The 24137-nt window shown below is 48.3% G+C and overlaps 1 protein-coding gene across 3 annotated transcripts in view; it reads left to right on the plus strand.

Moving 5' to 3' along the window:
- Positions 1–24137, plus strand: part of SMG6 (SMG6 nonsense mediated mRNA decay factor) — a 184939-nt gene that overhangs the window by 9803 nt on the left and 150999 nt on the right. For all 3 annotated transcript variants that reach the window (XM_061561975.1, XM_061561976.1, XM_061561977.1), the window contains exons 7-11: positions 1539–1617; positions 5158–5268; positions 6572–6805; positions 7932–7993; positions 15430–15575. In XM_061561975.1, the coding sequence (XP_061417959.1) occupies positions 1539–1617; positions 5158–5268; positions 6572–6805; positions 7932–7993; positions 15430–15575 (632 nt within the window). The remainder of the gene's footprint in view (positions 1–1538; positions 1618–5157; positions 5269–6571; positions 6806–7931; positions 7994–15429; positions 15576–24137) is intronic.

Raw genomic sequence — 24137 nt, forward strand, 5'->3', positions numbered from 1 at the left:
TTTTCAAAACATCACAATCGTCCACGATCTATCCACTACACGATGAAGGCATCCCAAACTCAGCGCCTTTCACCAACGGCTTGTGAAGCAACAATCCTCATAGATCCAGCACACGAGCTGATTTTATTGCTCCGTGTCGACAATGGACATCCATTTGTGGGTATTTTTCCTCCTTTGGCTGCTCCTATGATGTAAATCTCAACCACTGCCATCATCTTTCCCGCCCCTCCGATTAGCACGGTTGGTTACATACGGTGCGAAATAGGTTCCACATACATACATAGAAAACATGCCCTGCCCGAGCTTTCACGGTCAATATATTGTATCTTAACCTGTGCATGTATTCCTAAGCCCATGTGTTCCTCTTGCCATCTCCTCTAGCCATTCCAAGCATGCCCCTCTCCATGCTTCATTGTACCAATTCTAGATTTGAAGCTTTCGTGACTGCAAGGATTCATATTCTTAGGTTTTTTCGGTAAAGTCACGTAGGTAAAAAATTAAAATTAATGAGAGTAAAATAAAATAAAAATAACGACGTTTCGGAGGCAACACAAGGCTGTGACGGTTCCACCTGAAGACGGAAGCTTGTGTTGCCTCCGAAACGTCGTGATTTTTATTTTACTTTTATTAATTTCACTTGATACAGCTATCGGGCTGTGACGGTTACACCTGAAGACGGAAGCTTGTGTTGCCTCCGAAACGTCGTGATTTTTATTTTATTTTTATTTTACTTTTATTAATTTGAATTTTTTACCTACGTGACTTTACCGAAAAAACCTAAGAATATTCATTGTACCATTTGCAGCTTCCATTGACTTTCTCATCTTACTAATCACTGATTCATATCGTACAGGCACATTGGTATGTTCCCTTTCATGAAGTTTAATTTTCCAAGAGTATTCCAGCTCCCTGTCATCAGTCCCTTTATTGCATTTTTTTGTTCTTTTGAACCACCTTTAAAAACTGCCCTCGGCTTACACTGCTGTGCTTTCCAGTTGTGCCCCTCTCACAGATATCCTCAATTGGTTAGTGAACTTGTTGTGCATAATTTACATATTTCTCGTGTTTATTGTTAGCCCCACCAGGCAGCTTTCAATATTAAATCTTTCAATAATTATTTCCGACTGGGTATTATAATCAAAATTTGAGACGTAATATTTTCCCAATGTATATTTATGCCTTTATTTATCCAGTCAGATTTCCATGAGCCATCTTCTACTGTTGCTGTGAATTATTGTAGTAAGATTGTGTCTCATTATATACTCCCCTTTTGATGCATATATTTGTACTTTTTTCCGTCAACATGAAGTGCGGCTGTTGCGGCTTTTTTGTTAACGGTTTATCTAATTTGTCAAATGTATCCTCAAATAAATTGCACAACAAAAATGTTCCCTCTACAAACATACGGTAATCCAGAGCTCGCTTGAAACGGGGAATAATTTATATCAGTTTGTCGTCAGCTGGTAACGCACGGTATGGAGTCGAGTTGGTGAGTGGCGCTGTCGCTCGTGCTAAGAGCTCTTTTTTGCGTCCCGCAGCTGGTACCTGAAGGCCCAGAAGATCGCTCCGAAGAATGGGAGGCCTTATAACCAGCTGGCCATTCTCGCCATATACACGGTGAGGCGCCGCGTCTGTCTGTGCCCCGTCAGCACCCGTTGGTGGGCGCTCGGGAAGTAGCGACTGCCGACTTGCGTTGCCTTGTCACTAACACGAAACAGCCCTCTGATAGGGAATCCTCTTGTCAGTACAGGTTTAGTAGCCTTTACCCGTATGCCCGTATCCGTTCATGCATTGTTTAGTTTACAGGTTTTTTTTGCTGTCGAGGTCGTTGTGACCTTTTCAATCAGTCATCACAGTTTTTTCTCACACAGATTGGCACTTTCAGATCTATTGTGGAAAGATGAGAGGTCATATTGGGAACACGGAAATGCTTACCATCAATCACTCGGTCACTTGCATTCACCTATAGTGGTGTGTTCTATAAATAATCCTTCTTGATGGAAGTAAAAAAAAAATTCCCCACTGGGAGCAGCTAAATAATGTGTGTTTCAAACGTGTTGCCTTTGTGGACCCACAGAGGTACAAGTGGCAGGACAAAGCCAGGGTTGGGCGTACACTAATTTAGACAAATGTGACGCAGTCGGGTTTTCAGGGGTACTGAGAACATAACAATGAGAGCATATTGTGTGGGTTGAAGTAGTGTGTGTGTGTGCTCAATTAACCAGCATGCACAGTGGCTCTCGAATACAATCATTTTAACAGTCGGCGGTCAATTTACGGCCGTGGCAAAGCGAGCGTTCTCGGCGCAGGTGTGGATAGGTTGTACATTTATTTACTGAAAATATCTTAGCGGGATGATTCCGCAGGGATGGTGCAAGGTGCCGCTAGCGAAGGTGCGCTGCCGGTGTGCGTCTCTGTCCGCGCAGGCGAGCGTTTGTTTCGTGATGCGAGCGAGCGCGTGAAACAGGCGGCGCCACGAATGCACGCACGTGCAACGCCTCCGCAGCGAGATCGCACGCCTACTGTTAAACGACATAATTTTGTGCGCTGCCTGTAATTGCGGGCGTCTCCTCGACTCATTAAAGTTGCATTATAAAATGTGGGGTAAGGAATCATTGACTTTCCGTCACATTAGTCACACGTTCAAACAGACATTATTAAGGTAATAAACCATTTAACTGCTGCGTTGCCTGTCAGCTGAAAGGAATTTATGGTAATTTGCTTTGTCAGTCTTAGCAAAATATGCAGCATCGCAGCTTGGGTACAGAGCTACATGCGGATCATATTGCTTTGTTGAAGGCTTGATGTGTTGAAGCAAGAATGCACTTGTGTTGAACGTGTTAGCTTTATATTAAACATCTGTATAGGGAGTGGGGTTTCGTATTGAAGTCATATGTTTTTTTCTTCTTCGAGAGAATTTTAAAATGTCACACATTTTGGCTTGTGGCAGAATTGTGATGGAATGAGCACCACCTGGTGAGGCTGTACGGCTCCACAAGTCAACATTTTAGTCGTCATATGGAAATGACTGCTCCCTGTCTATAAGAATGCGGAAATGTCACCACTGACTCGGGACCACCAATGGACATTAGCGCCACAGTTCTCATTGAGCAGTTGCATAATTAAAAAAAATTATCATGATAGTACGGCGATGATAAGAATGTTGGCAGAAGTCATGGGAATCATGAAAGCTTCATTCTCAATTGGGAATGTTTATGAGAGAGTCTACGCTCGTGTGGGATTTACCACGCCGTGCGTCCCCCTCCCCGGGGAGGCCAGTAACGCCTTGTCAGCGTCGAGCTGATGCTGTGATTTTTTAAAAACGGGCGTTTCGCGTGCCTTGATAAATGTGGCACGGCGTGCCCCGTTGGGGCTCGGGCCGTGTCGGTTCCTGGGCAGCGTGCGACACGGTGCCGGCTGCCTCGTTTGCGATGCTCGGAGGTGGGGGGCATGGGGGGGAGGGCGGTGGATGGGGGGGGTGTAGCTCTGCCGTGCCCGCACATGCGTGAGCGGCGCGCGTGAAACCCGCTGTCGTCTCTGTAAGCGGCGGCGCTTGATTAAGCTCTCCCATGAGACGACGCGAGACTTGGAGCCCGGCCAAGGCCGACCTTTCAGCAGCCCGCACGCCACGCGGGGTGACGAGTGGAGCAGGTGATAACGCGCGCGCGCGCGTGCTGCCCCCCCTTCCTCTCCCACGCCTGCTGGCACCGCTTGTTGAACCCTGCAACCCGGTTGATTGTGTTATCGGCAACGGTGTTGACGATTGTGCTGAGAAGATGTGAATGCTTAAATGAGGGCCACTAATAGACAATTTAGGTCTCCCTTTCACACTTTCTAACAGCTTCTGTGATACGTGTGATGATTCGTCAAATGAGAGAGATTCTTATTCTCACAATAATGCATGGAATCGTGCTCGTAAGATTAGGTTTGGATTTTATGTAAAACATATGCACATGATACCGTTAGGCTAATAGAACAAACAAGGCAGATGGCACATCCAAGACTATTAATTAGGAAGTAAAAGTGAGACAAAATAGGAACAAGACCACACATGACACAGCTAAGAATCGAATCAGGAGCATGAATAGTAACAATTCATTTAAACTCCAGGGATATAGGATGATTTGTGCCTTGTGGGAATACTGTTCCCATTGATAAGGGATAGGTGCCCCTGCTGGCATTAATGCATAATAATGTACATATTAGAAGAATAGGTTTTTCCACTGTTTTCTGGCAACAAAACCGAAACCTTTTTACAAGGAATCATATCTGCATTAACCACAATACTTGTGGTCAGAATGCAAACAAAAAACATACTCTGATAATATATGCATTGTCCTTGAAACTGATTGGTCCACACCAGAGACGGCTTTCTTTTCAGCCTCGTCTCAAACGGTGTTAGACCAGAGGACGCCACAAGGCGTACAGCACAAAGACAACGCACTATCAGAGTAATGAGAGCTCGGTGGTGAGCATCTACATCATGGGACCTCCTTTGCCAGTACCATATTTAAGAATAGGTTTTCCCCCTTTTTTTGGTAACAAAATTGAAACCTTTGTACAAGGAATCATGTCTGCATTAATCACAATACTTGTGGTCAGAATGCAAACAAAAACATACTCTGATAAAAGAAAGCTGTCTCTGGTGTGGACCAATCAGTTTACAGGACAATGCATATTTTATCAGAGTATGTTTTTTGTCTGCATTCTGACCACAAGTATTGTGGTTAATGCAGACATGATTCCTCGTAAAAAGGTTTCAGTTTTGTTGCCAGAAAAAAGGGGAAAACCTATTCTTATATTTTGGTACTGGCAAAGGAGGTCCCATGATATCAATGGACATATTCTTTAATAACGCAAGAAAGCTTCACTGTGTTTAAAGATCCTTTTTCAAGAGGCCTTTGCTTTGGAATATTTGGCTTTTCTTTCATGTTTTTTTTACAGTGACCCTGTAGTATAATTTCCAAAAGTAGGTCATTGCGTTGTTTTTTTTCACATGGCATATGTTCACTTTGAAATGTATGAGTGCAACTGAGTTTACTTGAAGGTCCTGGCTTAAGTGTGGATTTTTTTTTTGCTGCCTGTAAATGGGTTGACCCTCGATGTAGTGTGTCCGGGGGTGAAGGACGTTGACTTGACCGGCTGATGTTCCTCCAGCGGCGGAAGGTTGAAGCGGTGTACTACTACATGCGCAGCCTAGCGGCCAGCAACCCCATCCTGTCGGCCAAGGAGAGCCTCATCAGTCTGTTCGAAGAGACGAAGAGAAAGGTGAGCGGCGGCGCGCTTGGTCCGTTCTTCAGGAAATAGCGGGCGAAGGTCCCTGGACTTCGACACTATTCAGAGCGGTTCATAAAGCCACGCAAACGTACGTGTGTATGTTGAACTTTCGCATCGTACGTAGTCAACCGTGCTAATCGGAGGTGCGGGGGAAGGTCAACAAACGAAAGAAAAAAAACAGTTCTAAAGAAATGCGTTTTCAATATACATTTAAAAGGGCATAGCTCCAGTGGCTTCCAAATATCGCAAGGAAGAGCGTTCTAGATGTCCGCAGAAGCGCATCTGAATGCGCGCGATGCGGTGACCATATTTGTTCGATGGCTTGCAAAAAGCCGCTGCGAAGATGTCCGGAGTTAGCGTGATGCTTTTTATGTATTATGGTTCATTTGTGGCATGCACTTCGTGTGTAACGAGTGTAACCTTATAATGTAAGACACCAGTAATCATCCATCATTAACTTGAATTCAAAACATTTCAGCAGTGCTCTACTCCACTCGCTGGGTTGTCGAAATAATTTTTTTGTAAATTTTAACCCTACTTTCAATACTTTTTCCGGAGGATTGTACATTGGGATGTGAGGCCAATTTATATGTAAGGTCTATTCTACCTGCAGGAGGAAACCGGAGTTAAAAAAAAATCCCACACATTTATTTTATTTTACCAGGTAAGGCCCACTGAGCTACACAGCTTTTTTCAGAAGCAACCTGGCCACAAATGATCGATCGACGAAGTGGCTTGTCGTGTGGAAATGTATAGCATCCAAATACTCTAAACGCACGTTGCTAAATGTGGCGTGAACAACCGGAGAACCCTGAGAAAAATCCACTTAACCACAGGGAGAAAATGTAAATTCCAATGCAGGCAGCGGGGTCGAGATCAAATCCACAACCTCCTGCATACCAGGCGAAGGAGTTAACATCTCACCACCGTGCACAAGGGGTGCACTCAAATGTGCACGGAGATGATTCACGATCCTACTTTCTTTTACCAACATTTTAAAGCCACCTCGCATCCAATCGTGTTTGAGAATTTCACACATCAACGTGTTCCACCAACCCTTGCCTCCCAACTGGTGGAATACAGGCGTGCGCCGAAAGCGCCGCTGTTGATTTTAGCAAGGCAAACGCAAGAGGGCAGGATTTGCGAGCGTGTTCCCACCGTCGGCGGTGTCTGCACCTCGCAGCAATGAAGTCGTCTCCAGATGCGGTCACATCTAGGCGATCTAAACACTCGGCATGGAGGTTGTTTTCGCCGCATCGCCAGTCCGTCGATTTCTCGTCTTGCTTGTGCGCAGGCCGTGGCGGCGGAGCGTGCGGAACGGCGCTGGCAGCCCGAGGGCGAGGTGGGCGTGCGGGGGGGAGCCCCCGGGCTCCGGGGTGCCGGCTCCGGCCCCACCGCCCCCGCTGCAGATTCCACGCGCGTCGAAATCTGGATCCACCCGAGCCCCAGGCCGGCGCCTGGTGGCCCCCGGCGCGTGGACAAGCCAGCCAGCCCCAGCGAACACACCGCTTTGGCCAACGCCGCCGATGTGAGTCTTTCGAGTTCTAAACGCGCGAAACAAACAACTGTTTTCTTGGGTGTACGTGCCTATACTGCATGTCCCAGGGTGTCTCAACAGGCGATTGATCTTATGTTGTTAGAGAAAAACTTTAAAGTAACTTTTAGAAGTGCTGTAGTGGTGTAATTCAGATACATGGGAATGACATCACAGTGGCTTGACTGCAGAAATGGAGCGCCTTACCGTAACTCAGTAATGATGCTTTGAACGCGTGTAGGAAAGCCTGAGACACACAGTATTGGCAGATAGCTGCTTTAGTAGGGGCTGTGAAAACCATATGGTCCAGAAACAAAAACTCTAGGGGAACCCATGAGGGCAGCGACTTGTGTTTCGGGGCTCCTTGGCAAAATTTACAATCGGCATGATGGCTTCCTTCAGCTGCACTAGAGGGCAGAGGGTGGAGTAGTCATTGATGGGATCTTTCTATTTAAAGTAAATTGTGTTGTAATGTAATTGGTCAAATGTAATTTGGTCAGAGCTACTGAGATAATTTTTTGTCCACGGGGTTTCTGTGGGTACTTATTAATGTTTCCAGTCTCGTAGTAAATACAATTTAAAAGTAGAGTTAAACATTTATTTGACACCAGCATAGAGTTGCGGAAATGCACACACTTTTATTTGCACTCAACTATAAAATACATTCTTGTGACCCCCAGAATGAATCACATTTTACGTGCTGAATAAAAGTGGGGTGGCTTTCATAAAGAAAATATAACATCGAAAGAGCGCCACCCACTTTTATTCAGCACATCAAATGTGATTAATTCTGGGGGTTCAAATAATGTATATTGTTCTTGAGAGTGCAAATGAAAGTTTGCGCATTGAAAAGCTTGCTTTATCACCTAATTTGTTTTGCCAGTGATGGTATCATTCGGTCTTTAACATCCATCGTAGATACTGCACTTTGGAATACAGGCATACATTTGTGGCAGCTGTGCTACAGCTGGCTCAGTGGTGAACGCCATCTCCCCCCCCCGATGCCGTTGTAAAATCCCTCCACAGTGTAATCCTTTCATACGATTTCCTTTACGCATTTTTAAATTTGCTTTTCAAATAAAACATCCGTGTTTTGTTGCTTTTTTTCCCCGTCCGTCAGCTGAACAAGAAATTTGCGCAAAGTTTCCTGTACGCTCATGGCAAGCTGTTCACCAAGATCGGGTGAGTGGCACGGGCTCGAGCACATGGCCCCTCAACATTTTTTCACCCCACGTGATGGGCAGGCGCTGTCCAAAAGCGCGAGCGCGCGCCTGGTCTAACCGTCTTCACGATAGCCGCGCATACGAACGCTAACAGGCAAAGTGACACATGATGTTGCCGTTGCGATACTTTATTTGGTACAGCCCAGGAGGAGTCTTGTCTCGTGTAAATGCATAGCAATCCATACTCTTTGGTTCTTTCGGTAAAGTCACGTCGGTAAAAAATAAAAGTAAAAAAATAAAAATAAATTTAATCACGATGTTTCGATCGCAACGCAAGAAATCATCATCAGGTGTGAAACCAACCGTTATACAGCGGCTCACTTCACGGACCACTTTTCAGGAACATGTCTGTTCTGTATGTCGAGGGTTGCTTGTACTTGCCATTTGGGGCATAGTTTAAAATTGTTTTTATTATCCTCTCATTTGATTGTTAGACCAAAGTCGCCTGCCGTAAACCATGCTATTCACGTGGGATTAAGTGTTTTTAAATGTGATGGCTTCTTTTGATATTACGACACTCTTCATCTCCGTTGAAGTATCGAGCACAAACTTCAAAAAATGAAAAGCAAGCATAAACAAAGTATGCATTTAGGTGGTGCAGACACTGTTACACAGCTATCAATTAAATGTACATGTAGAAAATATAGATAGTCACAATAACGCCTTAAAAATTTAAACGTGCCTACTTTTTGCAGTAAAAGTAAGCACATTGCCTTCAGGGAGGCGGTGACTCGTTGTCAAAGTTCACAATTTTCAAACGTTGCAGGAGCCACGCTCACGGCACCGCGTTTTCTTCAGGAGCCCTTTACAAATTGCATTTTTGTGCGAGCCCTGGTCATTTTCCCCAAAAGCAAAACCCCGCCCGGTGAACCCGCCAGGGGGCGCCACAGCACTGAGAACCGGCAACCGTTCCTGGCGGGGCGGGGTTTTCTGTTTGTTTTAAACACAAAGCAAAGGCCTCTGGTTGTACCCATCTGATGCCCAAATGCATCTGACGTTGCTGCAGCAATTTAATTGCGAAGCTGCGCTCGTGCGCCGAGCGTGGCTTTCTCAATCGGGAGCGTCTCGTCTGGCAGGGACTCCTGCGTTCACGAGTGTGGGCGCGAGAGCGAAGACGCGGCGTTGCCACTTGCTTTGGGATAAAATAATATGGGTGGGTGAATGCTTAAATGCGTAAAAGAAATTCTTCGTAGAAGAAAAAAAAATGCATTAAAGGCCTGATTAATGATGTCTTCAACGTTTTATAGCCCAGTTGTGATTTCCCAGGCTTTGGGTAATTCATTTTATGTAAATTAGGGTATTTTTGTGTGGAGTCTGTGCAATAAACGCAGCAGTGCTTTGAATCAATGGGCAATTACACGATATAGCAGAACATATGACGTTACCTTGCAGGCTGGTAACGTGTGTCATGGGCACAGTACGGCTCGCAGTGTATACCGGAGTGCAGGCTAATATGTGGCAGTAGTGTAGCGTGGCTATGCTATTTAAATTGTTCCTAATACCGTTAGACCGGTGTGCAGTGGCTTTCCTGCCATGTAATATAAAAAGGCTCTCGCTGGCGGGTTGGTAGTGCTGGTGGTGGCCAGACCACTCTGCTGTGCATGCATTAGCATCTGCTTGTAGCATTCACAGTAAAGATGCTGGAGCCTTTGATTTTAGAAAGAGGAATCACAAGCCAGCATTATTAGAAATATCTTGGTGCAATGCTTCGTGTGCAGCTTTCACGCATTTGGCAGGAGCCGGCGCAATGAGATGTGGTGAGAAAACAACAGTGAAATGTATACTAAAACATTAACTTGAGAAATTAATTCAGAGTTATTCCATCCGGGGGGAAGTAAATCCAATGCCCTTATACAAGAGCGGCTGTGCATATCCATGGGAATGTGGCTCCGCTTAGAAGCAATTTGCGCCTCGTGATTCAGCGCTCTGGGGAGCTCGTTTGCTGCGAAGGCCGATGTGGCCAACTCGGCGGGGGGGGGGGGGGGGAGGTCCAAGCTCGCTGGGCTACACCGTGAGTTGTGGAGAGACTGTGTCCTGCCTGGAGCGTCCTCGTGTCCACGCAGCTGGGCGTCTGGGACACACGCTCACAGTGGCGCAGCGTGAAACCTGCGCTGCCAGCAGAGACCGTCTGTCGCAAAGCTCTGCCAATCCTGGCCAACTCGATCGATTGTGGTACAAATTAATAGGGCAGCGTTAAAATTAAACATTATTTACCTGCCGGTGTTGCACTTAGCCTAGGCGCTAATTGGTTTTAATAGCGGCGGCAGTCTTGCAGTGACTTGCATGGCTATAATTTCACGTCGGTCGCGCGTACGGTTAAATTGCGGATCAGCAGTGACCGCGAGCAGACTTCATAAACAGTACTTTCCCAAATGACTAGGTGGCCGTGAGAGAGAGATGTGTCACCGACAGCCTCGGCGCTCAAAGGGGGCGGGGGGGTGGTCTGAGCCATGGGCGGCACATTCACGGAACTCCTGTCGCACTGACATTCTCGGAGTTGCGATGGTCGCCGCAGGAATGTGAGCTCCATGCGGTCGAGACGTGCGCTTTTAAAACCGCACCGCGGGCTGGTGCTTTAAGTACGCGTCTCTCACCCACAGACGTCAGTCGTCTTGGCACAGGCGTGCACAAGGTCGTGGCAGGATGAGAGAGAGGAGAGGGGGGGGGGGGCAAGGATGAGACGGCGAAGTGAAGCGATACGGATGTTTTCCTTAAATATTGCAAATTGGTACAACTTAAGCCAAGGGAGGCTGCCTTGTGCAATTGTCGGCACCTATGAAACCCTGACACCGGTACCGAATGACGCTCGCGCACAATCAGCCGCAGCACCCGGTGTCCGGCGTTAACGGCAGGAGTGCTCCTCGCTGGGATGCCAAGGGTGTTCGGGTTCAAGCGCGCGCAAAATATCCACCCGTTTCCGTACACAGCCATGGCATCCCCGAGAGGCTCACCTGGCGCTGCAACCACCAGAATTCTCAATCCCCGTGCGAGACCGGACTTAAGCTGCACGCTTTGGACTTGACCTGGCGCGAGCGGCGATGACGTCCGAAGGAAATGAGTTTCTACGTCGTTCGTACAAACAACTCTCACTAGGGGCATGACTGTTGGTCACTATTCGCCCACTCCCCTCTGTGCTCTGTGCCTTGAACAAATGGCTCCATCACAACCTCGTGCCCCTTGTGGGTGCTTATCCGCAGGTCAGCCACACCTTGCCGTGGCCGTGCCTCTCCCCTCCCCCACCACCACCCCCTCCCCTCGCTGCAGCACAGTCCTCCCACCGGCCGGCGTGAGCCGGAGAGGACGGCGAGTGCTCTCGGGTTTATCTTGGTTCTGTGCCCCCCCCCCCCCCCCCCCCTTGGCGCGAGGTCCGTGGCCTCGCCGTCCCACGCGCTGCTTCCTGTTTTAATCGCACGTTAATATTTTGCTGGAGGTGGGCCAGCTCACGACCGCCCAAGCTGCACTGGGGCTTTTCGTGTGCTTTGTTTAACCAGGTGAGAACGCAGGAGATCTGGATGGTCTCATTTGCAAGAATGATCCGGGTCATTAGTTGTTGCGGATAGCCTTTTTGTGTTTTTGTATAATAAATTAATGAATCAACCTAAGCTGCGAGGTTAGGGCAAGCGGATGGTGTGCTTGCCACAGAGCTCATTGAGCTTGCAGCAAGCAAGATTGATTCTGCATTCGGCCAGAAATCTACACGAGGCGTCATTACCAAAGTGCACCGATCTACTGTGCAGTTGATATTGAAGACACTATTCTCTTTCCAACTATCTCAATTTTGAGAGAGTAGACCACCCTTAAGCTCTGCGCAATGGCTTCCCGTCCAACTCACTTAAATGTAAAATGTTCAAATTAATAGGACAGCATTAGCATTAATTATTATTTACCCACTTGCAGTTGTGAAGTATCTTCTTGGTTCTTTCGGTAAAGTCACGTAGAAGGGAAGTAATAAAATAATAAAAATAGAAACATAATAAAATAATTCTCACGACGTTTCGGCCACAACGCAAGCAGCCGTCCTCAGGTGAAGACCAGGTCTGTCCCTTCTACGTGACTTTACCGAAAGAACCAAGAAGATGAATCCCTGCAGTCACGAAAGCTTTAAATCAGTTGTGAAGTATACATCGGAATTCTACAAAATAAAACGCACAACAATCAGCGTAACTGCTGAACCCCACGAGCATGCCTCGGCGAGCCCCCCGTGTGAGGTGGCACCGCGGGACGGCTGCGAGCCTCGCGGGGCGAGGTTTATTTACTGCTCCGCCGTGACCCTCCCACCCAGACACGCTGGCGTTTGCGGTTTTACGCGCCGTTGGCAGCGGTGCTGCGTGCGCCCTCGGAGCCAGACGGCGTCCCGTTCGGCAAACCTTGTGCCAACTTTGGTTGGCGGCATGAGCTGGTGGCGCTCCTTCAGTGCGCCAGCTCGTCGCCGCGCCCGTGGGTGCTCTTGCTTGTTATTTATATTTTTTTCAATTCTCCAGAGCCTCTGCACTCAGGGTTTCTGGGCCTTTTGTCCCGAAGATTCCACACGCAAAAGCTATGCATTGTATTCTTTTGGGAAAATGTATTTTGAAAACCGAAGCACGCAAATTATATTTTAGAAAATGTGAATATTTCTGATGGTGACTAAACACAAGCAGGTGACTAAACACAGGATGGACAGTTGTTTGGTCTGGAACATTCAGAACACGTTGTCTTGGAGGTGGCTAAGTGGCTCAAAGCACTTAAGAAGCTGCGCTGAGTTTGTATCTGGGCAAACACACGTGGTTGAACTGAGCTCTTTGGTGTAGCGACTTGATCTTCGTCTTCCCCTGTCACCACAGTCGTATGCTCATCCATTATCAGGCACGCGATTATGTGGCCCGTGACCCTGGCGGGGTTCTCCACGAGGCACAGCTCCTCTTCCGGAAGCCGACTGGTCGATAGACGCCCCATGGTCTGTTTCTCACCTCGGGCGCACGTGTCAGTACCGTTCGAGTAGCCCCACTTTCCGCACGTTGACTTTTGACCCTCCCGATTGCCGTTCGAAGGCGGTTTAAACATATCCTGGTTGACCAATCTCACTCTGCGACAGCGGCGAGGGTGTTCCGCAAGGTCAGCTCGCATTTTGACGTCCTTGGTTATCGCGTCGATTCGTGTTCACCGCATTTCCAGTGGCGTAGCCCTCGGTGATATTTTTAAGCGGCTCCGTTGCAGCTAGGAAGCTCTTCCGCTTACAGCTGCTGGCTGTGTGGCCATGCAGTGGATGTCCAGTGTCCTCACCTTGTCATGATCTTTGTATTTAGTTTGCCACCGCTCTCGCGATATCCGGTGGGGCGATTCGGGCGTGCACTCACTGGCTGTTCGCATTTTTTGGTTTTCGGCATCCGGTAATGCATCGGAAGCTGTCATTCAACACAGGGTACAGCTTCTTTGCGTGAGCCGATCTTTCCCACACTGGACGTGTGTATTCTGTCAAAGAATAGCAAAGCGCGAGTGCATTGGCTCGTATTGTTCCTGGGTTGCCTCCCCATGTTGAGTTTGCGAGCTTCCTGAGTTTATTGTTCCGGGCACAGGCTTGGCCTTTTCACCCTTCCCCAGGTGTTGCCTTGCAGGAGAGCATGTGGGCTAATGTCACTCCAAGGTAGACCGGATTCCATGAGCGAGCAAGCGAGCGGTACCCTTGCTCCAGACGATGCCAAGTTGTGTGTTGGCCTCCCAGTTGTTACTGAGATGGAAGAGGCTCACTGGAGTCTCAGCTGTTTTGCCACGTATTGGTTCTTGGTGTAGTCGACTGATAACCCAGATAGTGCTGCTGTGAGTGTCGCTTCAATCTTGGTGGCTTGGGTAGCGATGCGTAGCTCATCGGCGTGTCACAGCCAAGTCACCAACAGCTATATAAAAACCCACCATGTTAAGTTTAGTTTTTCACTTATTTTTGACATCCTGCAACTTAAAGATTGAAACATGTTGTTCATGTCGCTGTCCGATGAACACCTCTGTCGAGCGGGGCAGGTGTGAAGGTGCGCACCGTCTATCGTGTGGATAAGAGGCATTAGATGTGACTTCAGAAGTAGTTGTGAGATGTTCCTTTCCAGAGTCCGGCCTCTGACGTTGGGTGACACACACTGCTTTCTGCGTTGAATGGGTTTGTGAATGGAAATCTCGCCATCTGATAACACGATAGCGCATTTGTTAATATATTCGTGGTGGTGGTCTGGGAGGCGGGGGGGGCAGAGAAGCAAAAAAAAAGTTAAGCAATCATACGTGACGGTGTTTTGAGAGATTGCAATAGTTGGCATTATAGCAGCGTAAAGTGATATTGATGTCCGGTAAACTGCGCGCCACATTTGGACTGGCACCTACCGAAACCGTTTTGGAAATGTGTTAACCTCAACTCAGGCTACAGTCAGTATCACCGCGTGAGCTCTCAGGCAAGAGTGGCATCAGGGCGCAGTGCCTGTGGGGTGGCGCGTGTCACACGGGCACTCCTCGGCAATGAATCCCATCGCCCCTTTTGAGTTACAAGTGTCACACTCGCTTAGTTCCTCACCGTAACGACTGGCTCGTCTCCTTCTGGAATGGTGCCTCCAATTGATTTTGCCGTGGCTTATTTTGAGTTGTTGTTGGTGTATCGGAAATAAACTTGCGATGGCGATGGATTACCAAAAACACAGCATGCAAAATACACGTAAGTATTGTTCAGTTTATATGAAGTTATTTTCTACTGAATTCCAATTAGTAATGATGCTACCCACACATTCACATCATGTGATTAAGATTTGGTTTCAAATGCCGTTAGCAGGAGCAGCACATTCATTCTCACCAGCAGTCTTATTCTTGTGTGTCAATGTTTCTGTAGGGAGCAGTGGTGCAGTGGTTAGCGCACTGCGCTACGAACCCGGCGACCCGCGTTCGATTCCCACTTGCGACCAATAACAGTGGAGGATATTTTAACCGGTCACAGGCCTCCTCTAAGTCGACTCAGTCTTAAGTTAGTACTTTGTGCAGTGTGTAAACATCAGCATTGGGGAGACAAAGGTGGCTGGGTGTGGTGTGTGCCGTGTCGGCCTTCATAGGTGCTCCGCTAACAGCACGTGCCCCAACAGTTCTCGCAACGGCTTTTGGCTAGTCATCGAACAAAGTCGGTCACTGTATTGCGCGCTTTCAGATATGCTTCTGCGGCTGTCTGGAACGCTCTTCCGATATTAGGAAGCCACTGGAGATATGCCCTATTAAATCAAGATTGAAAACGAATTTCTTCAGAACTGCTTTTTGTGTTCAGTTTGTTACCTTTCCCATGCACCTCCAATTAGCACGGTTGACTACATACGATGCGAAAGAAGTTCAGCATACAAGGCTACACGGCAGGAAGAGATCTTTGTCCGTGTGTGTGTGTGGGTGTCGTGCGTGCAGGATGGAGAGGTTTGCGCCGGTGGTGTGTGCGTCGCTGCGGGAGTTCAGGGCCCTGCTCCAGCACAGCCCCTGTCCCGTGGGCGGCACCCGCATGCTGCAGCTCATGGCCATCAACATGTTCGCCGTGCACAACAGCCAGCTGAGAGGTGCGTGTTCTGCCCGTGTGTGTATGCGTGCGCGCGCGCGCTTCACGCCAACGACTATTTTCCGTGGCTCGTAGCGCACGGTCCTGCCACACGGCCCTCGTTTGAAGGGAGCCCTTCCGTACAGTGTGCGGTGACGTTGATGATGCGATTGTACGAATGGACCGGTACATGGCCCCACTGCTTAACCCCTTTCCCATTCCCCGGTACGTCTTCGAGTTGGAAGGAGTACCGACGCTCCCACAAGGCCATGCCGGAGAGCGTGTGGTGCAGCTTGGTGCCAGCTATCGTAGAGTGCGGTCGTGTCGCTCCAATTCTCTGCGGTGAAAACAATGTATTTAAAAACAGCGGCGTTATGCCTCTCTAAGTAAAATCAACGTGAACTGCTTGAGCGTTCCGAGATTCAGCGGTGAACGGGACCCACCCTGCAACTTACAGACGTCTCGGAACGGGAATTAAGGCATCCCCACCTAACACGGCCATAATTGAATGACATCACTGCATGACATCACAGCCTTGTGATGACGATGCAATCACTCGAGGATTTAATGATGTTTAAAAGAAAGAAGCAATGTTTGTGTGTAAATAATGATTGCTATTGGGTTTTATTACCCCCTGCATTTCAGGTACATCGTCAGTTTGCAGTCACAGTGAAAAGTGTTTTACACTGTGATTGTGAAATCATGCTTGTGCTTAAATCACGCGTTCATTTTCAACCAGGTTGTCGTGTATTCCCACTGTTGCTAGGGAGGACAGGGACACGCAAGAAATAGATATGATCCAACAGCTGCTGTCAAACTTGAGCTTTGAGTTAAGGCACTGCTCATATGACAACCTACTCTTTTGTTGAGTCAAGGAGTCTTTAATGTCCACTTTGCAGAAGGGATTTCAAATGCTTTCCTCGTCAAACAGAAAAGGCTCCAGTGTGGATCTGCCCTCCACTTGGCTGTCCCCGTGCACCACATGCCCCTAAAGATGGGGACACTGCGGCAGCTAATGAGGAGGGAACCGTGTTAGGTTTGCGCAGTGCTCGCAGCAGGCAGCAAATTTTTTAGCGACAAGAGAAACCCGAATGTTAACTTGACGTCGGGGCGATCGCCTCGAGTGCACGTAATGAGCTCCTGGTTCACGCTGCGGTGCAGTCCATACCACGTGGAGTCCATTTAAAGCTTGAGTCTCAAGGCTTTCGGGAACTCGGCTCTCTGACCGTGGTGTGGCTCCGCGAGGGGAAGACTTGTTACCGTCGCAGCCAATAGAAAACGAGGGACGTAATGTTGTTGCACCTGTAGGTCGCAGCGAAGTGTGGCTAAGGCCCCCAGTGCTTAAAGTGTCAGCATAATATTGAGCCCCCTGTATAGTTTATGGCCTAATGACGAGACCGGTTCGCTGCTGTGAGAGTTTGCACAGCCCTCCACAGTTCAAATTGCAACGGGAAACTTGCGTTCACTGGCGTACCATTTATTTTCAAATGGATGTCATCAAATCGTTTGTGGATGCCGAAAGTCTCACTGACTGGTAGGGACTTAATTTGTCTTGATTTCTTTGTTCATAATCCGCCAGTTAAACGTGCCGCACACTCCAGGCGGGTCTTGTCATAATGACGGGGCTAATGCCTTTGGGGGCAGTGTTTGATAACCAGACAAACGCAGTCGCGTCTGCCGGCTGGCACAGGATCCCGATTGCTACCGACCACACTCCCTGGACCGTAATGACACTTCCCTCACATTAATCCGTCCATCTTTGCTGCGGAGCCAGGTCCCAAGTTTAATCTGGTAATAGAGCATCAGAAATGATGGGAGCAAGTGGGGGGGGGGGGGGGGGGGGCGGTAGTGGTGGGGTGGGGGGTGTCTTTCCACAGCAGATGATGATAATAATGATATTAGAAATATTGGGCTGTCCCAAGAAACCAGAGTAAACATAAACGGCATTCATAATTAATTTGGCGCAGGGAATGTACAGCATGTCGGTGATTTTTTAGTCCACTGGGTTAAGTTTCGAGAGCAACGTTCGAAATTTAGAGCTGTTCCTTGAACAGACGCGGCGTTTAGTGTTTTGACGGTACCCGTTTTGATAGCAAGGCGTTGAACACACATTGAGATCGGGCATGATGCAGAACGTATGCGTGCCCCAACAAAGAGTCGAGCACTCGTGTTTGGGTAGCCACGTTAATGGTGCGTATGAGAAATAATAGGGTTTTGTTTGCTTCTAAATAGCAGAAGTCATTGCCTGACCTTCCTGCACTTTTTAAAATCTCTCACTTGAAAATTACAATTCAGAGAATGGCAGGCTGTCAGTCATTGTTGTAAGCAGGATACATGTTGCTGTTTTATATATAAACTAGACTGGCTGAACAAGTCATTTCCATTTGCCAGCAACAAAAATCCATAATTTTGTTATCTATTTACGTAGGGAACAAACTGTGTTTTCTTTGAGGGGTACAACCTCATTTTTTTTTTGCCTGTATACCATTGCTTTTGTTTTTTTTCATGCTGTCGAGCTCTAACGTGTGTGTTAGAGAAGATTGAGGCACGGATGTATGCACACACGAACTCTGAAACCTGTGGTATTGGATGTAATAATTTGGTTTCTATGCCAAGCATGCAGTATATGCTGCTGAGCAGAAACAGTAATGCACAGTGCTCCCCTGCTCACACACGCGCGCGTGACTTGTGCGCCCTCCCGGCTGCATCGTAATTTCTGTTTGTCCGCACATTGTACGTTTGGGATGGGTGAGTCCCTCCAATTAACCACATAACGTGGGATGCCACGGTGGCGTTGATGTTAACTCCCTCGCCTGGAATGCAGGAGGATCGTGGGTTCGAATCCCGACCCCCGATGTCTGCTGTTTATTTGGAGCTTGCGTGTTCTCCCCGTGGCCGTGTGGATTTTTCTCCGGGTCCTCCGTTTTTTTTCCCCCTCCACATTTAGAATCAACAGGCCTTTAGAGTATTTGGCTCCTATACATTTCCATGTGATAAGCCACTTCGTTGAGCTATTATTTGTGGCCAATCGCTTACGGAAAAGAAGCTATATCGCTCAGTGGGCCTTAGTTTGTAAAATTTAAATAGTTTAATGGTACCAGATTGCTTGCACTCAGTGCACTGCATGCAGGACATAGGCATTTATCGTTGCTGCTCCTTATGGATATATGCACAGATATTTGTTTGTGTGCTCTACACGTGTTTATGTTTCTAAATTTGAATGCTGTGGCTGGTGTTTTTAATGTAGCTAATGGGATACTTATTACTTTAGTCGGGACATGTCCATCTGTGTTGCTGCCCATCCATTTGAGGGCATATCACATTTTTACAAAAACAACAAACCCTTACGTTGTTTGTCGTGAAACTTACTACACAACTTGGCAATGCCAATGTCCACAACAGAATAGGTATTTGGCGAGATTGACAAATTGCGGGACACTTTGTGCCTTCACAATTAATTTGCGCGCTTCTGAACGTGGGCAACATGGGTCTGCGCATTTGCACCCTTGTGGATTTGTTCGCATGTGCATTTGTACGTTTCCGTGTGCGCACTGTCTCCGTACCGTCGAACCCCTAACAACATGTCTCGTTCTCTTAGTAGACTGGCTCGCCAGCTTGTTTCTATACCAAACGCACGTATGGTGCATTTTGCTGGCGCTGTGCATTTTGCAAACTGTTCCTGGCCATGAAGCACAACGCTTGTGACAATTGAAATTTGGAATCTGGTTTGGGTCTGTCCGTAAAATGAGTGTCTAGCGTGTGGTTTGTTTAGGTTTCCGCTGGGGTGGCAAAGGCGGCTTGACTCACCTAGAACTGGCCACAACCACCCCCTTAGGTGCTACATTGGCCTCAGTGGTTGCACGCCAACATTACTTGTCTGATGGACGATAAATATGAATGCATGACTTGCGATTTTCTATTTGTAAGATCAACTTTACGTGTTACACTTGGCAGCTTAGCATGTATTGTTGACATGAATTTTGTTTAGTTTTTGCGTTGCAGCTACTTAAAGCAGCTAAAACTTGTATGTATCTATTTACCATATGTGTGTACCCATGCACATATCTACACACTGTACAACAACAACAAAAGTCTGAAATAATTTGCAGTTAAGTAAAAAAATTATTGAATTAAAAAGTCAACATTTATGGCTTTCTTCAAGATGGGGGGGGGGGGATTGTTCAAAGGCGTTTGTGTGCCACATGGCATGCTGATGCCACTCGGCACAAAGCCGCCTGACCGCTCGTGCGGGCTCGAAGCCTCGGGGTCGCTCGGGTTACTCCAAACAAAGGGAGCGTTTGAGACTCGGCCGTGATGAGGCAGCGTGGCCATCTGGACCGATCGCTCTCCGCTCGGCGGATGTGGGAACACGGGCGAGACAAAGGCACCGCTGAGCTGTCTGGGAACACCAGGGCTACACCGAGCGTTCACTCACTCCTCCCTCTGCCTCTCTTCTTCTTTTCGCTCTCTCCCTGTGCCTCTCTCTTCTGCCTCTCAGTCTCCTGTGCCCCTCCAACCCCGCGCTCACTCTTTCACCCTATTTCACCCATGCACCCCCTTACGTTTTTTCTGGTCTGCCTCTCGTGTACCCTCCCTCGCCTCTCATGCTTTCATTTTCCCTCTTACAGCGGTGAAGCTGCTGCCGTGTTTCCTTAGCTCTTGGAGCCTCCTTGTTCACCCGGTCTCTGCTGTCCCCTCCATGTAAGTCCACTTCCATTTACGAGAGCGGTGGAGAGGTGGGGGCGGTCGCGTTGATGCCTGTATACAAGACCTTCCCGTACGGTGATGAACACCGCACCTTAAGCCTGACATGGTGGGCAGATGTGAGTGTAGCCTTTTCAAGAGGCGGCTCGCCGCCATCAATAGCCACTTTTTCCAGGAATGTTGCCGTCTCTCTACCAATCTCTCGCACGATGGTCCTCTTTGAAAGATGTGAGTGGGAATGCTTTTTAACATTTTTGTTTTTCATTTTTTTCACAAATATCACAATTGTGCTTTTAGCCTCCAGGCACAATCAACTCTGGATCTTCTTCCAGCGACAGAGCCACACATTGCTTTCTGGAATCCAGAAGTGGTGCCAGGTCCTAATCTCCACTATGGTTTCATCGATCCAGCAGCCACTACCATGCAGCCTCTTCAGCCTGGCAATTCTTGTCTGCTAAGCACGACAGAGCTAAGAACAAAACCACATTTCTACGGTGGGGCTTGTGTCGGCGCTGCTGACCTCCTGGAAATATTTGAACCCCCACATATGTCGACCAAGTTTGGTCTTGGATAGGAGCACAGAATTTGAACCCAGGATCTCAGTGCTGCTGGATCTCTGCTCTGAGACAAGTGTAACATGAGCATTAGCCCCTTCAGCCACCCGTCCTCCTTGCATTCCAGCTGGCTCATTTGTGTCTCGCTCCCTGTCCCTCTCATGATCTTAATTGCCCTCTCCCCATCGGCTCTATCGTTAACTTCTTCATGCCCTCCATCCCTAGTGACTCACTCTGTCCCCGCTCTCCTCACACTCACCCTCTTATCTGCAGGCAAAAGGTAAAGGTGCAGCCCTGAAATTGCACATTCACTCCATTGAGTTCGGCTCGATTTGTTACGTACATGATTCAGCTTATCACGAGCATCAGAATACATTTTAAGCAATGAATCGACGCATCTTTACAATCCGCCCAAATTTAAGTTCTGATTTGAGAGTTGGCCATTGCCACTGTCAGGCCTCGCCTTACTCTTTGCAAGTGACATTGCAGAGTCCTTGGCATTCCCCTTCTGGCGAACTTCGTACACTTGGCCGACCATTCCCCCAGATGAATGAGCAGACACGGTCGGGAGTTGAACCGCTGGCCTCGCGGTGTCGCGGCCCAGGCTGAGCGCCCATGACCTCCCCCATGTGGTAGTAGAGGCTCTGAGCCGCATCTGCTGGGCGCTGGCTTGGCACGGGGGAGCTACGAGCTGCGATAGGACGCAGCTCGTAGCTCTTGTCCCTAAGCTCAAATCTTGACGGAACAAATGTCAAATGGCTTGGAGTTGTTCTTGTTTTTTTCCCTGCGTGCTGAGAGCCCTAAGTGTGTTTGCCTCCCGTGCAGGAATTGCTCGCGATCGAGGAGTAATGTGTAATAGCCGCTCCTATCACTCATGGCTGCCTCGCGTGTCGCAGGGGACAAAATTGGACCGTTATTAGGTGCCAGTTGTCTGCATGGGTGCTTTTAAATGCGGATGAAACTCCACAACAACCAAACAGAATTGTGCATTTTTGTGAGCAGAGGCGGCATATGCGCTCGTTAATATCACGTCACTGCGTGAGGGTCTCTGTTTACAAACAATGCCCGTGTTGGGGTGGGGGCTGTTGGGATGGTGGTGGTTGGGAGGGGGGGCTTTGGGACAACGCTCACCCCCGTTACCTTTATTTCATGTTGTTTTGAGGCACTGTGGGTACCCGTACCCGGCCAGGTACGGTTACCCGTTTGCGACCCTGGTGCGGCCGGGTACGGGTACGGGTAGACCGTGAGTCACTGGTGAGTAACCGTTTGTCACTCATTTCCCAACGTCTTGTCTCTTCTCACAATTCAAGTTCCTAGAATCAACCCACCCGCGCCTGCAACATGGCTTCATCCCAGAGGTCGCAATCAGGTACCCGATACCCGTACCCTACCCATACCCGGCCGGGTACTGGTAGGGTACGGATACGGCCGGGTACGGTTACAGGTACCCGTTTGCGACTCTGGTGCGGCCGGGTACGGGTAAGGAATCAAAACCCGTATGCGACCTCTGCTCTGAGGTCAGGCTCAAGTGTGACGCGTTCTAGGCGGCCATGTGAACAGCGCGTGTGCCCGTGACGGGCACCGTGGACGCTGAACAGAGATGTTCGGCAACAAAGGCAGACTTCCAGACGACGCTGACTCACTCCCCCCCCCCCCCCCCCCCCCCCCCCAAAAAAACATAAACATGTCCACTCGTTCAGAAAAAAAAGCCTTCAGATTATAGTGGGATGTTTGGCCAATTTCATGAATGTGTTTATTGTGCATGGGAGTAAACCCCGGAGAAAACCCACATATATGGAGGGGGGGGGATATCACTCAAAGCTCCATATAGATGAATTCAAGAATACCTTTGCTGTCCTGTCATCGCCAGGCCTCCTCACAAACAAATGAGTTGGGAGTCTCACATGTCTATGTGATCCACAAACCCAAGCCTCCAAAATTTAATTGTGGTGTAAAATAACCCAATTCTAACCCAAACCTGCCTCTAACCGAACCCTGATTTTTTTTTTATCCAAAACTCAGTCCTGATTTATTACAGAGCCCTACCCTATGGTACCACCTTCTCAAAAAGCTAGAGAATATAACTATAATGTCTGTCCCTCAGTAGTGCCCGGGGGTATAGAGGAGGGTGAAAATCATATTTCTCGCGTCCAGCTAGGCTCTGGTACAGGTTCATTTGCATCTGAACCGAATCGTATTGGTGACCAGCTTATGAATAAGCAGCGTTTTAGTACTTGCGTTAAACGTAGTTTTTTTCATAGACGGTCACCGACACGCTTCGTATTCCTCCCGCCGTCTCCTCAAAGTGTCTCCTCAAAATGTTTTCCCACGAGTATTAATTGGGAAATTGTCAATTTTGAAAAAGGGGAAATATTTATAATGGTGAGAAATATATGTGTTGATTGGGTCCGTTGTGTGCATTGCCTTGACCATAGTTCAACTGCGAATGCTGGTTGAGTTGGATCACTGTGTTATTTGCAGATGTGTCGGTTTTTCCTCACATGTCCTTCCTTGGGTGGCTTGGATTAATGGGAGATGGAAGGGTCACGTGGTGTGGGAGCTTACTCCCCCCCCCTCCCCTAAGGGAGTGCCCCAAACCGTATGTAATAAGGAAATTATTATTTTATTTCTGGGTGCACAGCACAGAGATTGGGATCGGTGGCATCCGAGCTGGAGCATGTTGGTGACCACCTGTGAAAAGCAGGTTTTAGCCCGAGCACTAAAAGCTTGTCTCTGTGTAATGTCGTTGCACGCGTGTGGGCAAGTAAGACATGTGTGGGCACGAATGTGCGTGTGCGCTTTGTGTGCTGCCCCCGAGGGCAGCCTTGCTGGGCACGCACACTCCTCTCTTTGTCTCTGTTTGTCGCCCAGGTCAGCTCAGGGGCTAGCCCAGGTATGCACACCTCCCTGTAGTGGCCAGGCGTGGCCGCATCCGTAATTGCTGGTCGAGAGGAGGTTGTGTTTTGTGAGCTGTCCTCTGTTGTAGGTGCCATGGTTTTGTGCGAGTCTGTCCCATACAAGGGTTTGTGGTTTTTTGGGGGTTTTTCGTCGAGCCTGCTAATTGCGTTCCCACTTAATTTTGCATCAAGTTTTGATAGATCCGTGTATTTGGCTTTTGAGTGAACTATAAATTTTTTGGTCATGGCAAACGTCAGTTTTGAGCGATATCTAAATTGGGGCCCCTCCCTTTTTGCCGACCTGCACTGATCGACATGACGAAGTGTAGTAAAACAACCCCCATAACCTATCCGTTGTGAAGAAGCCCAACACCAGCAGTGGTCTGACAAAGGGCTGTAAAGAAAAATTATTATTCTATATCTCACCTA

The sequence above is a fragment of the Lethenteron reissneri genome, chromosome 28 (genome assembly GCF_015708825.2).
Source record: "Lethenteron reissneri isolate LAM-NWPU_2019-01 chromosome 28, ASM1570882v1, whole genome shotgun sequence".
Lineage (NCBI taxonomy): Eukaryota > Metazoa > Chordata > Hyperoartia > Petromyzontiformes > Petromyzontidae > Lethenteron > Lethenteron reissneri.